The sequence below is a fragment of the Melospiza georgiana genome, chromosome 2 (assembly GCF_028018845.1).
Source record: "Melospiza georgiana isolate bMelGeo1 chromosome 2, bMelGeo1.pri, whole genome shotgun sequence".
NCBI lineage: Eukaryota > Metazoa > Chordata > Aves > Passeriformes > Passerellidae > Melospiza > Melospiza georgiana.
In genome coordinates, this window is record NC_080431.1 from 119737512 (window position 1) to 119751966 (window position 14455).

Consider the following 14455-nt stretch of genomic DNA (forward strand, 5'->3'; position numbering starts at 1 on the left):
CACACCACAAGGACACTTGTGGCACAGGGACACCAGAGGGACACAGGGACACCACAGGAACCCCACAGGGACACTGGGGACACAGGGACACCACAGGGATACTGAGGACACAGGGACACCACAGGGACACTGGGGGCACAAGGACAGTGGTGGCACAGGGACATGTGTGTCCTGTCACCGGGATACAGGGACCCCACAGGGACAGTGGTTGCGCAGGGACACCGCAGGGACCCCAGCTGGGCGCGGGGGCTGCGCTCCCCCAGGCAGGGGGCGCGCAGCCCGATGGCGCCGCCCCGTGGAACTACAGCTCCCAGCGTGCCCCGCGGCAGGAGCGGCCCTAATGGCGCTGGGGTGGGCGTGGCTCCGGAGCGCCTGCGCAGTGCGCGGTGACCCTGGGGGCAGCCGGGAAAGATGGCGGCGGCAGCGGGGCTCGTCTTGAAGGTGAAACTGGGGGGCGGCGGGGCCTGGGCGGCTCTCGGGGGGAGCAGCGGCGTCTGCCGCCCTCCAGCCCTGCGCGGGGCCTCGGACGTTCCCCTCCCTCCCGATCCTCGAGGGCCGCCCCGACCCCGCCATTCTCCTCTTTATTCCCCCCCAGGTGCGGCAGCTGAGCACGACGGCGGCGAGACCGGCGACCAAGCTGGTCAAGGTGAGGGGGCAGGGGCGATGTCAGAGGGAAAGGGTAGGGAGGGCTCCAGGCTGGTGAAAATGAGGGGGCAGGGGTGTCCTGAAGGGGCCGGGAGGGGTCTCCAAGCTGGTGAAGATGAGGGGCAGGGATGTTCTGAAGGGGTCTCCAACCTGGTGAGGATGAGGGGCAGGGGTGTTCTTAAGGGAGCCCCAAGCTGGTGAAAATGAGGGGACAGGGGTGTCCTGAAGGGGTCTCCAGCCTGGTGAGGATGAGGGGACAGCAGTGTCCTGCAGGGCCTCGGAGGGGTCTCCAGGGTGGTTGATGTGAGGAGTGGAGGTCATGAGGAGATCCAGGGGATCCCAGGGGTGGTCAAGGGGGGTGTCCAGGCGGGTTTTGGGTGGCTCAGGGCGGGTGGCCGAGATGGTCATGGTGAGGGGAGGGTGCAGGGGGCTCCCGGCTGGCCAGGGGCAGGGGTCTCTGCCCGGGTCCCCCCGCTCAGCGCCCGCCCGTGTTCCTGCAGCCGCCCATCCAGGTGTACGGGCTGGAGGGGCGCTATGCCACCGCCCTCTACTCGGCTGCCAGCAAGCAGAAGAAGCTGGAGCAGGTGGAGAAGGAGCTGACCCGGGTGTGGGTAAGGCGTTCCCAGCCAGGGCTGCCAGGGGTGGGAGTGGGGAGGGTTCCCTGCTGCTCCCCAGTAGGCAGGGGGCTGAGCTCCCATGACCTGTGAGACTGCCATCCTGCTGGCACCTGCACTGCCTGCTTGTGGCCCTGGTGTTTAAATGGGATATTGGGAAGGAGTTGTTCCCTGGGAGGGTGGGCAGGCCCTGGCACAGGGTGCTCAGAGAAGCTGTGGCTGTTCCTCCCCTGGAAGTATCCAAGGACAGGTTGGAAGGGGCTTGGAGCAATCTGGGATAGTGGAAGGTGTCCGTGTCCATTCAATCTTTAAGGTCCCTTCCAACCCAAACCATTCCCTGATTCTCTGGCTGGAGCTGCCATTTCACTTCCCATCAGCTCCAGAGCCCCTTTGTTCTCATTCCAGGAGTGCCCCTGTTGCCTGCCTTGGCTGCTCCAGGTGGGCCTTGTGACAGCAGGAAAACCCCTGGCATTTGTCACATCTCTGTGTATCCCCTCAGAGCCTCCTGAAGGACCCCAAGCTGTCCAGTGTGGTGATGAACCCTCACACCAAGAGCTCCGTGAAACAAAAAGCCGTGAACGAAGCCCTGGCAAGAGAGAAGATGACCCCAATCACCGTCAACCTGATGAGTGAGTGACCTCTGGGCTTCAGGAGGGCATCCCAGCAGTGCCATCTGCTGGAATGGAGGCTGGGATGTGCCTCTGGAGGTGCTTGAAGGCCTCGGTGTGTGGCTGTTTTGCAGATCTGCTGGCTGAGAACGGGCGCCTGCGCTACACCCCGGGCATCGTCTCAGCCTTCGGGAAGATCATGAGCGCCGTGCGAGGGGAGGTGGTGTGCACGGTCACCACGGCCCAGGTGGGCTGGGAGCAAACACAGGCAGTGGGAGCAAACACAGGCAGTGGGAGCAAACACAGGCAGTGGCAGTGTGGGGGTCTCAGCTGTTGGTTTCTCCGTTTCTGGATTGAAGGCACTTGGGACAGTAATTCATGTTCACACTCAGGTGTTTATTATCTGTTATCAGTAAAACAGTCTCACTACTGTGAGTTCTGCAGCTTTTCATTAGAAGGCACAAAATGGCCAACAATCTCTTGTTCCAAGGGCTTTTAGGACTGAACTATCCAATTAAGAACTGACACCTGGATTATTTTCCCTTTTAACCCAATAACTGATCCCAAGGAGCTGCAATGGGGACTTTTCTGCCCAATTACAAAATGCCACCCAAACCCATGGAGAAGGAGGAGGAAGAAGCATGAAGAACAAACCCAGGACAACACCCTGTGCCCTCCATCTTGCTGCCATCCACAACAGACTAAAAACCCCAAAACCTCAATTTCTCACCAAGTGATGCACCTACACTGCTCTCTATAATCTCTTTCACACTTTTGTGGATTCCAGTCTATGTTGAAGTCTGGCAAACTTTCTCGATGGATGAGGGTCAGAGTCAGTGCTGCCCTGGGGGTCAGGGCACCCCAGAGCAGACACAGAAATATTCCCAGTGCCCTGGGTTTCCACAGGGAGGAAAGATAGGGAATGACAGGAAAGACAAACCTCTCCCAGTTAAGGCTGCATCTGTGATTGAAGTACTTGCTGTGAGAGCAGTGAGGACGTGTCTCACCTCTGCCAAGCTGAACAAATTGCTGCAAAGAGAGGGCTGATACCCAGCAGTTCCTGGTCCAAAATGGAAGCTCTTCATCCCACTGCAGCTCAACAGCTCACGGTTTTCCTTCCTGTGTGTGAACCCAGGGGCTGACAGAAGTCAGGCTGGTAGAGCTGCCTGTAGAGCTGCCCCTGTTCTTCCAAACAGGAAAATATTTCATGAAATCAGAAAGGCACAAAGTGGTTGTTGTTCCTGTGCTGCCCTTGGTTATCCGTGTTCCACAATGCTGCATTCCTGGTGGAAGTGTGTCATGAAGAAGAAAATTTATATAATTTATATCATTTGAGTATATATTGAGTATATATTGAGTATATATTATTATGTAATTTATTATCATTATATCATTTGAGTATTTTTAAGTCCTTCATTTTCCTGCTCTTCTGTTCTTTTGTTTCAGCCTTTGGATGAGGCTAACCTCAGTGAACTGAAAAGTGCTCTGAATGGGTTCTTGGCCAAAGGAGAGGTGTTGAAACTGGAGACTAAGGTCTGGATTCTTGACTTACAAATAAGTGTCACTAAGTTCACGCTAAGGGCCTGATTTTTATGAAAACAAAAAGTTTTGTTGAGTCCAGTTGCTTTGTTACATAGTTCCGTGCTTCTTATAGACATGATGATGTTTTAATTTCTAAAATGTTCACTTTGGAATGCAATGACAGCAAAATCATCTCAAAATGATTTTTTTTTTTCTTTCTTTACTACTATAAAACTTGTGTCCTATGGTAACAAACTACTGCTAATCAACTTTCTGTTTAATGTTCCTTCCTCAGACTGACCCAGCAATCCTTGGTGGCATGATTGTCAATATTGGGGAGAAGTACGTGGACATGTCAACAAGGTCCAAGATCCAGAAACTCACCAAAATAATGAGAGAGACTGTCTAGAGAGCTGTTCTGGTGGTTCCCAGGGAAACCTGTCACATGGAAACAATAAAATTCTTCCTTCTCGTGGAGATGGTGCCCAGTGTTTTGGTTGGGGAAGCACAGCCCTGAGGGAGAAAGATGCTGAAGCCGCCCTGAGTTTCTGTAGCTGTGGCTGAACATTCGTGGCAGGGCTTGAAATGGGGCTCACGCAGGGGAAGGTTGTTGGGAAGGACATGGAAAGAGCACTGGGGGAGCTGAAGAATGGGGGCAGTGCTGTGGAGGGACTGCCAGGCTCCCCAGAAACCTGGGGGTTGGTCTGGACTGCCAAGACAGAGGGAAGGGATACCCAGAGCCCCTGAGGGCGGCAGCAATGGCGGCGCCGCTCCCTCAGCGCCCGGCCCCGGCCCCGGTGGGCAGGGAGCCCTGGGCAGCGCCCTGCGGGCAGCAGGGAGCGAGCCCCGGCCCGGCCTCTGTGCCCGTGGTGCCGCAGAGGCCAGGGCAGAGCTGCAGGAGTCGGGGCCTCGGGCAGTGCCCCGAGGCAGCTGCAGCAGCCGGGCCCCGGCCTTGTGGCAGCGCAGGAGGCTCTCGTGGTGCCGCTTCTCCGGCCCGGCCGGGTGCCTGTGCATGGCCCCGGCCTTGCGTGCTGCCCCTGCCCCGCTCGGCTTCCCGTGCCCGGCAAAGGCGCCCAGGCCGCGCTCGGTGCCCCCGGCTGTCGCTGCTGAAGGCAGGGCCGAGCCCCGGTGCCCGGCAGAGCCCTGAGGAGTGAGCCGCTGCCCACGAGTGCCCGGCCCGTCCGTGCGGCCAATTCCTGGTGCCCTGGGCAGCGCAGGCGGCAAAGCCAGGGCTCTGCACTGTGGGGCTGGGGCTGTGCTGGGGCAGCGTGGCCAAAGCCTCTCAGGGCTCTGGGCACAGCAGGGGCCAAAGGCCACAAGTGCGGGGCTGCTCCAGCCACTTCCTGGCTGCTGCACTGATGTTGGGCTGCCCCGGGTGGCCCTTGGTGACACAGGCACACGGTGTCGGGGCCCTTTGTGATGTGGGACGTGGTGGTGGCCAGAGAGCCTTGTAACATCAGGGAGCCCCGGCCTGGCTGAGGGTGTCTAAGGGGCGCAGAGCCCTGCGGTGCCCAGTGGCAGGAGAGCCGCTCTCTGTGCAGGAAGCAGCTCCCTGTGTCTGTCTGCGCTGGACGCCCACAGCGACAGAGGCCGGCAGCGACAGACGAGGACAGCGAGGAGGACAAAGGCAACTCCAACTCCCGGTCGCCAGCCCCTTGCCCAGCTGGCTGGAGGCCCCCAGCGGGCAGTGGTCGGGGGCAGTGGGCAGGTCAGTGCTGCCCCTGGCACAGACTGAGGAGGAGGAGAGGCCCTTTGCCCAAGCGGACTGCGAGCTTTCCCAGTGGGAGGCTCTGCAAGAGATGGACCCAAGACAAGTGCTGAGAGTCCAAGAAATGTCCCAGCAGAGATCCAGGAGCAGCCAAGAGCTGTACCAATGCCAGGTACGTGTGAGAGCTGGGGAAGTTTCCCACTGCAGAGGTGGGACACACCAAGAGCTCTAGGAAGGGAAAGAATCTGTCCCAGTCCGGGTGCTGTAGCAGTGGGGTGAGTCCTCAGTGAGATGGACCAAGAGGAGTGCGAGGGGGAAGAATGTGTCACAACCCAAGGGATATCCCAGTGGGAGATAGACATGAGAGGGCAGCAGGAGTTGGATGGGAAGAAGAGAGATCTCACCAGCTGTCCCTGCAGAGAGATGTTAGTGTCCCAGAGGATTCCCAGTGGGATGATGCCCAAGAGCTTTCCCAGAGGGAAGGTGAGAGATACCAAGACCTCTGACCATGAAGACAAGATGTGCACTGTCACATGTCCCAGTGGGAAGACAGGAGAGAGCTGGAATTGTCCCAGGTGAGAGCCAGCAGTGACAAGGAGCTGTGCCAAGGAGCAGACGCTGCAGCCCCAGAACTGCCCTGGTGGGACGATGGCAGTGAGGGAAAGCTGTCCCAGTGGGAGGGAGATGTGAGCAGGCAGGAGCTGTCCCGGTGGGAGGGAGATGTGAGCAGGCAGGAGCTGTCCCGGTGGAGAAATGCCATCAGCTCTGAGATGTGGGACAGATCCTTGCTCGCAGTGAGTGAGGAGGAGCCTGAGCCTTGTCCCGCAGGGGGCCCAGCTGTGGCAGCCCCGTGGGCACAGAGGTGGCAGCAGAGGCAGTGCCTGCCCCAACCAGCGCCTCTCCTTCCCTACAGAGCCCCACGGAGGCTGAGCCGGCCGCCGCTGCCCCAGCGGGAGCTGCTGAGCAGGAGGAGCCCCTCGAGCTTCTCCTGTCCCAAGGGGAAGATTTGGGAGACCAAGAGCTGCTGCCGGGGGAGGATGATGTGAGCTCCTGTTCTGAGGAGGAGCCTGTGGGCTCATGGAAGGACGAGGAGGGCTCCCAGCTGTGTCCTTCATCCTGTGGTGAGGAGCTGTCCCAGGTAGAAGAGGCCATGGAGCTCTCTCCAGGTGAGAGCACCACTGAGCCAGAGCTGTCCAAAGAGGAAGAGGCAATCGAGGACATCCCAGAGGGCAGCACAAGTGACCAGGAGCTGTCCTCTGTAGAAGAGCAGGACATCCAGGTCATTGCAGAGGACAGCGGGAGTGACCAGGAACATTCCGAAGTGGATGCGGTCATCGAGGTTTTTCCAGGGGACAACACGAGTGATGAGGAGCTGTCCTCATTGGAAGAGGACATAGAGGACATTCCAGAGGACCACATGCGTGACCAGGAGCTGTCCTCTGTAGAAGAGGACATTGAGGACACTCCAGAGGACAGCGCCAGTGACCAGGAGCTGTCCTCAGTTGAGGAGGACATCGAGGACGCTCCAGAGGACAGCGCCAGTGACCAGGAGCTGTCCTCAGTGGAAGAGGACATTGAGGACGCTCCAGAGGACAGCATGAGTGACCAGGAGCTGTCCTCAGTGCAGGAGGACCTCGAGGATATTCCAGAGGACAGCACCAGTGACCAGGAGCTGTCCTCAGTGAAGGAGGACATCAAGGTCTCTCCAGGGGACAGAACATGTGAGAAGAAGCTGTCCCCTCTGGAAGAGAACATCGTGGTGGTTTCAGGGCACAACCCGACGGATGAGGAGCTGCCCAAAGTGGAAGAGGCCATTGAGCTTGGTCCAGAGGACAGCACGGCTCTTGCCCCAGAGGGGCCCCGCTGTGGCAGCCCCGTGGGCACAGAGGAGGCAGCAGAGGCAGCCCCTGCCCTGCCCAGCTCCTCTCCTGCCCCAGGCCGTCCCACAGAGGCCGAGCCGGCAGCTGCTGCCTGGTGCGGAGCAGCTGAGGAGGCGGCAGCGGGGCCAGTGCTGGCAGTGTCCCAGAGGATGAACGACTCCAATGAGGAAATGAAATTTTGGCAGTTTTTGGATGACCTGGAGCCTTTCCTCGTTGGAGACCCAGAGCTGTCCCAGGAGGTGTCTGTTTGTGAACGATGCATGGAGGAAGATCTGCCCCACACCGAGAACAGCACTGGGACCAAGCCCTTGGCGCGAGAGGAGGATGAGTGGGACGAGGTGAGCGTCATGGAGCTGCCCCCAGAAGAGGATAAAGACCAGAAATGGAAAGTTTTTGGGGCAGACGGGCTCCCAGTGCCTTTCCCTCAGGAGGCCTGGGCTGAGTGCCCGGCACAGGAGCCGTGCAGCCAAGGGCCGGTGCCTGCCCCGCACAGCCCCCCCGGGCCCTGCCCTGCCCCGCTGGGATTCCCGGCCCCCGGGCAGCAGCCGCAGTGGGCAGGGGCACAGTCAGAGCTGGCACAGGAAGGCAGCCAGGAGACCTTGCATTGGGACAGTGACTGGGACGCCTCCAGTGAGGACGAGGAAGAGGAAATAGAGTCAGAGCTGTCCCAAGGGACAGACTCTTCTCTGGAAGAAGTGGCCCAGCTGGAGGATGATGTGAGCTCCAGCTCTTGGGACTTCTTGGGAGCCAGTGTGGGCCCAGTGAAGGGGGAGGACAGCCAGGCTTGTCCCGCAGAGGGGCCCCGCTGTGGCAGCCCCGTGGGCACAGAGGTGGCAGCAGAGGCAGCCCCTGCCCTGCCCAGCTCCTCTCCCGCCCCGGGCCGTGCCACGGAGGCCGAGCCGGCAGCCGCTGCCCGGGGCGGAGCTGCTGAGGAGGCGGCAGCGGGGGCGGCGCCTGCCCCGCACAGCCCCCCCGGGCCCTGCCCTGCCCCGCTGGGATTCCCGGCCCCCGGGGAGCAGCCGCAGTGGGCAGGGGCACAGTCAGAGCTGGCAGGGGCAGAGCTGGCACAGGAAGGCAGCCAGGAGACCTTGGCTTGGGACAGTGAGCCCTGCCCTGAGTGGGACATCTACAGTGTGGGTTGGGAAGAGGAGTGGGCAGGGGCCGGGTCAGAGCTGGCAGGGCCACGGCTGTTCCTGGAGGGCAGCCAGGAGACATCGCCTTTTTCCAGTGAGCCCTGCAGTGAGAGGGACGCCTACAGCGAGAGAGAGGAGGAGGAAGGTGACGTGAAGTCCCTGCCGTCACTGCTCTGGGCAGACTCTTCTCTGGAAGAGGTGTCCCAGCTGGCAGCCCCTGCCCTGCCCAGCGCCTCTCCTGCCCCGGGCCGTGCCACGGAGGCCGATCCGGCAGCCGCTGCCTGGTGTGGAGCTGCTCAGGAGGTGTTGCCTGGTGTGGCCAAGGCCAGGAAACGTCCCTCCCGCTTCAGGCGGGCGCTGCGGGCGCTGCGGGGGCTGTTCCGCTGTCCCTGCCTGAGGCCACGGCCCGAGGAGTGAAACGAGGAAGAATGAGAAATGATGAAGAAAAAGGAGAAGATGATGAAGACAAAGATGAAGGTGATGAGGAAGAAGTTGAAGACAAAGAAGACAAAGAAGACAAAGAAGTCAAAGAAGATGAAGAAGATGAAGATGATGATGGAGACGAGACCTGGAAGAACAAGTAGAAAAAGATTATGAAGAAGAAGACGACCGGCTCGGTTTTGAGACATATTGAAAGGAAGATGCTCCCAAATGAAATGTCTCCTCTCAAAGCTTTCAGCAATTGCCCTCCACAATCAGATAATGAATAGCAAGAGAGGAAAGTGGCAACTTTCAAACACAACAGTTTATTCCAACAGGATGCTCACAGAACTCTCTCCCCTGGCCCACACAGACACAGGAACAAAGACCCAAAATTCCTGGAGAACGGCAAATGTTGGAGCAATTCCCCTTCCCAGCTTGGGGTGCGAGATGGCAGCGGCTTTCCCGCTGAGGGCAGTGGAGCTGCCCAGAGGAGTTCCATGCAGCAGCAGGCACAGCCCTGGCGGCTCTCTGGGCTCCTGGACCTCCTGTCCAGGGCAGCCAAAGCAGCCGGGCCGGAGTCTCTGGCTGTGCTTTCTGTGCCCGCCGGGGCTCCTTGATGCTTGGGGCCGGAACGGGACGGCCCCGCTGCCGCCGGTGCCGCTGCTCTGGTGTGGGAGCAGCAGCTGTTGGGTTCAGCTGGAGGGGCTGAAAGATTGCTGCTGCAGCTCCTCCAAGGCAGGCAAGGGAAAAGCTTTTGCATGGGCCGGCAAAGCCAAGCAAGCCAAGCAAAACTGCAGCAGGCAGAGCCAGGAACAGCTGGGCAGTGAGGCTTGGAAAATGGGCAGCCAAAGAGCCCAAAGCTCCCCCCTTGCCCGCCCCACACACACCCGGCCCCGGGCCTGGAAGGTGCAGCAACCATTTCTGGGGCACAAAGCAGAGGCTCCTGGAACGGACTCTCAGCACAAACCACTGCAAGACAACGGCAAAGACAAAGACAAAGAAGACCAAGAAAATGAAGAAAACGACAACAAAGAGCAAGAAGACCAAGAGGAAGAAGAGAAGATGGAGAAGGCTTATTTATGAATCCATTGAAGAAGAATAGGCATAAGAAGTTAGAAATACTTAGAAGAAGAAGAGTACTGGGAATAGGAATAAGAATTCTAAAATATGTAGAAGCAGAAGAAAAGAAGAATAGGAATAGGAATTGGAATAGGACTAGGAATAGGAATAGGAAAAGAATTTAAAAATACATAGAAGTAGCTGAGAAAAAGAAGAGTAGTAAGAAAGAGTAGTACAAAGATTAAGAATAACATTAAGAAGGATAAGAATAGAAAAATGAAGACAAAATTGAATGAATGAATAAAAGTAGAAAATAATTCCTTTATATTTCATATTGTATATTTATATTATGGTCTATGATATGAAAAAATTCATAGACCATATGCTGTAATTACAATTCATTACAATGTCCCAACACTGTTCCCGCTCTTGAAGAATTTGTGTGTTTTGTAATAAAGTTCCTGAAAAGGCACAAGAACAGAGTGCCCAGGTTTCATTTCTGTCTCTCGGCGGTGCCGATGCATTTTCCCAGGCAGTGGCACGGAGTCCCCTGTGAGCAGGGAGCGCTCAGCCCCAGCGCAGCGGGAGAGCTGCCGGCCGGGCGGGCAGGGCAGGGCTGGCGCTGCTCTCTGCAGGCCAACTGAAGGCGCCCGTTGGGGCCGGCTGAGAGAGAGCTGTGCTGGGAGAGAGCCCTTGGCAGCGGGGCTGTGCAGCCGCCAGAGCGGAGCCAGCACAGCCCCGCGGGGACGCTGCCCGTGGCCCGGCAGCCCGGCTGCCTCAGAAGGGCAGCGCCAGTTGGGCCTGGGCCAGGAGCAAGGGCTGCTGCTGGCCGGGCTTGCTGTGCCTGAGAAGGTTCTGCAAAGGCTCTTCTCCCCAGTTCCACTTCTAGTTTGCACCCAGAACACGCAGCAGAAGAAACTTGCCGCTGAGCCTGTGGCTGAAGTCTTACCCCCTCTGCTCCCCTGTCCCTGCCCAGGGCCTGCTCAGCAGAAAGCAGCTGGGGAGTCACTTCTGGAGTCTGTACAACTCCTACAGGACGCAGCGCTTGGGGCTGGCAGGGACCTTACAGCTCATGGAGTTCCAGCTGATTATCTCCTGCTCTGTGCCTCCTCTCTCTGACAGGAGTTTCCTCTTTCTTTCCCTCATTCTACCTCATGCTTCTTGTGCAGTCAAAGACTTGCTGATGAATTAAATCCCTCTGTTGTGCTCCTGTGGTCCCATTTGCCCCTTAATTGGGGCAGAGCCATCTCCCCATCATCACATGGTGACACGTGGGCAGGGACACCTTCCACTATCCCAGGCGGCTCCAAGCCTCATCTCCATTTTGTTGTTTTAGGAGAACTTTCACAGAATTCCAGGATCACAGCTCCAGGGCCAGGAGCTCCTGCTCAGCCCCTGCAGCAGCTCCATGTGGGACAGCAGGGCCGGGTCCTGCCCAGCCCCGGGTGGCGCCGCTGCCGTCCCGGTGAGGCCGCGCTCGGAGCGGCCCCGCGGCGCTGCCGGGCCCTGCTCTGTCCCTGGGCTCGGGGCCGTGTCCCTGCAGGGCCCTGCTCTGTCCCTGGGCTCGGGGCCGTGTCCCTGCCGGGCCCTGCTCTGTCCCTGGGCTCGGGGCCGTGTCCCTGCAGGGCCCTGCTCTGTCCCTGGGCTCGGGGCCGTGTCCCTGCCGGGCCCTGCTCTGTCCCTGCTCTGTCCCTGGGCTCGGGGCCGTGTCCCTGCAGGGCCCTGCTCTGTCCCTGGGCTCGGGGCAGTGTCCCTGCAGGGCCCTGCTCTGTCCCTGGGCTCGGGGCCGTGTCCCTGCAGGGCCCTGCTCTGTCCCTGGACTCTGGGCCCTGTCCCTGTTGTCCTGCACGGCCCTGAGCTCTGGGCCCTTGTGGCCAAGGGCTGCTGGTGGCTGTGCCGGTGGCTGTGTCCCTGTTCCTAGCAGGAGCCACCAAGGGAACTGCCAGAAGCTTGGCGTTTAGTTTAAAATCTTGTGTTGCATAGAATGCAAGTAATAAAGATAGTGCAGAAGTTGGTCTCACACCTGAGGAGTTGCAGCTGTACTAATCAGCAAAGATTAAGAACAGGCCTGCCCTTAATAAGCCACAGCTTATTAAGAAGACAACGAGTACCATAAAAGCGTGGGTTAGCTGGTTGAGGAGAGAGTTGGAGTTTGTTGGCTGTGCTGTAAAAAAGAAGGAGTCAGTGCTGTGAGGAGTTGCCCATGAAAAATCACCAAGAAAGTACAGAACTTTTGCAATAAGATGACAACAACATCTCACACAGCTGGGCCCAGGGGTGACATTGTGGCAGCCCAGCCCAGCCCCTGGGGCCGCTGTCCAGGTGCATTTGGAAGGGCACAGACACAATTTCAACGCCGTCTGTCTTTGTGCTCTGTGAAAAATGGTTTTGTGATTTGTGTTCATTGGTAATTGTATCTGCTGTGTGAAAAATAGACACAAAGAACAGCTTGGAAACTTTCTGACCCAATAGCTTAATAAAGCATGGAAATAAATGAAGTAGAGTAGAGTAAAAGAGATGAAGTAACAAGACGACTAATGCTTAGAATAAAATAGAAGGAGTTATTGTAAAGCTAAGAGATATTACAACAAAGCATCTTAATGCTTCTGTATAATAAGAAGCTTGATGCACTTAACAAATTCATGTGGCAGATAGCAGTGTAAGGCCTCCCTCCAGATGACCACAAAAAGGACAGGAAGCCAACGTACACCTGAAAAGATGATAAAATTGCTGATCTCAGCTGACTGATATTTGCTGATTGGGACTTGTCGTGGTTTGACCGGAAATGGGACATCTGGGATATGTTGTTTTTGCTGTAGTCACCAATGGGTGGTCGGATTTTAAGATGAGCACCTGGTTTGACCAGTGGGGTATTGTATCTGCCTCTTGAGACTACAAACCCAAGGAGTTAAAAGCAGGGCTCTTGTCCTTCAGAGCCCTCTTGGGATTTCCGGCGTGAAGGAGTTGGGTCTCTCCCCCGGCCCAGTTGCTGGCTGGGCGGGGGCAGGGGAAAGCCACGTGGCCCATCTACGGTAGGCCCCGATTCGGTGGAAGGGTGGGGGAGCAGCGAGCGACCTGTTTATTCCCGCCCCCCTTTTTGGAGACGGAGAGAATGCAGCCTGTGCTGTTACCTTGAAACTTGATATCATGTGCAGGCAGCACGGCTGAGAGGAGAAGGGGGAGGGCAGCGAGCAGCCCAGCCACCTGGGAGAGCTTTTAACCCTTGTGGATAGTGAGAACTTCACGGAACATTACCTTTCCTAGGAAAGGGAAAAGAGTGGAAGATGAAGGAAGAAATAGGCCAGAAAGGGGGTCTGGCAGAGAGAAAGAGAGATGTTGAAGGAATGGAGGAAGATGGAGTGGCAATTTTGCTGGACTCTTTTGTGTAGCCATGGACTGTTTCCTGGTGATACAGAGGCTGCATTGCAGGGGGAAGCAGAGGCTCGGAGCCAGGAGAGTTTGGTGTTGAGACCCCTCGGCCCCAGGGGGTATAGAAGAAATGGGGGGGACAAAGGTCCAGAGGTGAAACTGTGCTCTGCTTGGAACGAGACGAGGCATCCTTAAAACGGTCCACCCTGAAAGCAGGCCTCTGCCCCATCCCATGCCTGGTGGTGAGAGCACCTTGGCATGGAAAGGAGATGTCACGAGATAGCAGGACTCCGGGCGGTGCTAATGTGACAAGAAGTCCGTGGTACAAGGAAGGACTCCGTCTACTCTTCATGAGCTGAAGATTTGATTTTCTAAAGGGTGGTGCCAGACCAAGTGTGGATCATTTTGGGAAATGAATTGTACTGGGGATCTGGAGGAGGAGGGGGAAGTGTTTCTGTGTAGTTTTCATTCTCCTTGTGTTTTCCTTTTTTTGTGTGTGTAGTTTAGTAATTGTGTGTGTAGTTTAGTTAATAAACTTTTCTTTATGTTTAAGTTGGAGCCTGCTTTGCTTATTTCCTGGTCACATCTCACAGTAGACCTCAGGGAGGAGGTATACTCATGGGGGCTCTGACTTTGCCAGGCCAAGACCATAACAGACTAACTAAACATATTAGAAATGTTATGAGTAAAAAAGTAGCCCATTTTTTAAAAAGGTTGCAGAGTTCACAGGTTGAGCTAGTTGCTGCCAGGGTGGAGTTCTAACTGTTTGTTGTTGTAATCACCTGTCCTTTTCATTAACTACCTGTTGGTGATGGTTAAGAATTCCCCCTTTTGTCGAGTGGCACCCTGCTGCTTCCTGGAGGATGGCACCCAGACAGTGAAGAGGAGGGCGCATCAGAGCCAGCATGCAAAGGGAGAAGCCCCTCACAAAACCTAGCCAAAAACCCCTAAAAACAACGAGCCAACACGGAATTGACGGATCAAAGTGATGTCTAGACGTGAGGGACAGAATCCAGTGTCCGCTAAGACCCTTTTTACCCCTCACTCTAAACTGAAAGATGAGGTCCTTCCTGGACAGAGGACCTCAAATGTCAAACCAAAAAACTGAGAATCTCCTGATGCTCTCCTGAGGATGGAAGCCCCAGATCTGCCTGCAAACCAGCGGACACAGCTGCACTCCTCATCCTCTTCCGTGCCATTCCTGGAAGCAGCGGCGCTGAGTGCAGACGTGTCGGTTCTCCAGAAGATAATTTTAATAAAGGCATTGTCCTGGTTTAGGACAAATTAGGGGAAATCTCCAAAAGGGAGCCCCCCAAAAAAAGGAGAAAGATCTGAAAGATCTGCCGCCCTATTAATATCAGGAAAATGATTTGCAGAGCTAAAATCAGTAGATGTACTTCACTGAACGTGTAAGTGGTGTTTGTAGTGAGTAGAGCAGTGACTCCCTGGCCACCCAGCGCTGCTTGCTTCCTTTCTTGACAAGAAAAGATATAAA

At 56.7% G+C, this 14455-nt stretch overlaps 1 protein-coding gene across 1 annotated transcript; it reads left to right on the forward strand.

Moving 5' to 3' along the window:
• Positions 1-357: 357 nt before the first annotated feature.
• ATP5PO (ATP synthase peripheral stalk subunit OSCP) lies at positions 358-3865 on the forward strand. Its single transcript, XM_058045331.1, has 7 exons — positions 358-441; positions 596-646; positions 1146-1256; positions 1759-1888; positions 2002-2114; positions 3314-3400; positions 3684-3865. Exons 1-7 carry the CDS (start codon positions 412-414, stop codon positions 3795-3797), a joined length of 636 nt encoding a protein of 211 aa, XP_057901314.1. The 5' UTR covers positions 358-411; the 3' UTR covers positions 3798-3865.
• The last annotated feature ends 10590 nt before the right edge of the window (positions 3866-14455 follow it).

Bases quoted from the DNA above. Each gene is read 5' to 3' on its own strand.
- ATP5PO (XM_058045331.1), top strand. From the start codon at position 412: ATGGCGGCGGCAGCGGGGCTCGTCTTGAAG. The intron at 647-1,145 runs GTGAGGGGGCAG...GTGTTCCTGCAG, and splicing joins CGGCGACCAAGCTGGTCAAG to CCGCCCATCCAGGTGTACGG. The intron at 1,889-2,001 runs GTGAGTGACCTC...GCTGTTTTGCAG, and splicing joins AATCACCGTCAACCTGATGA to ATCTGCTGGCTGAGAACGGG.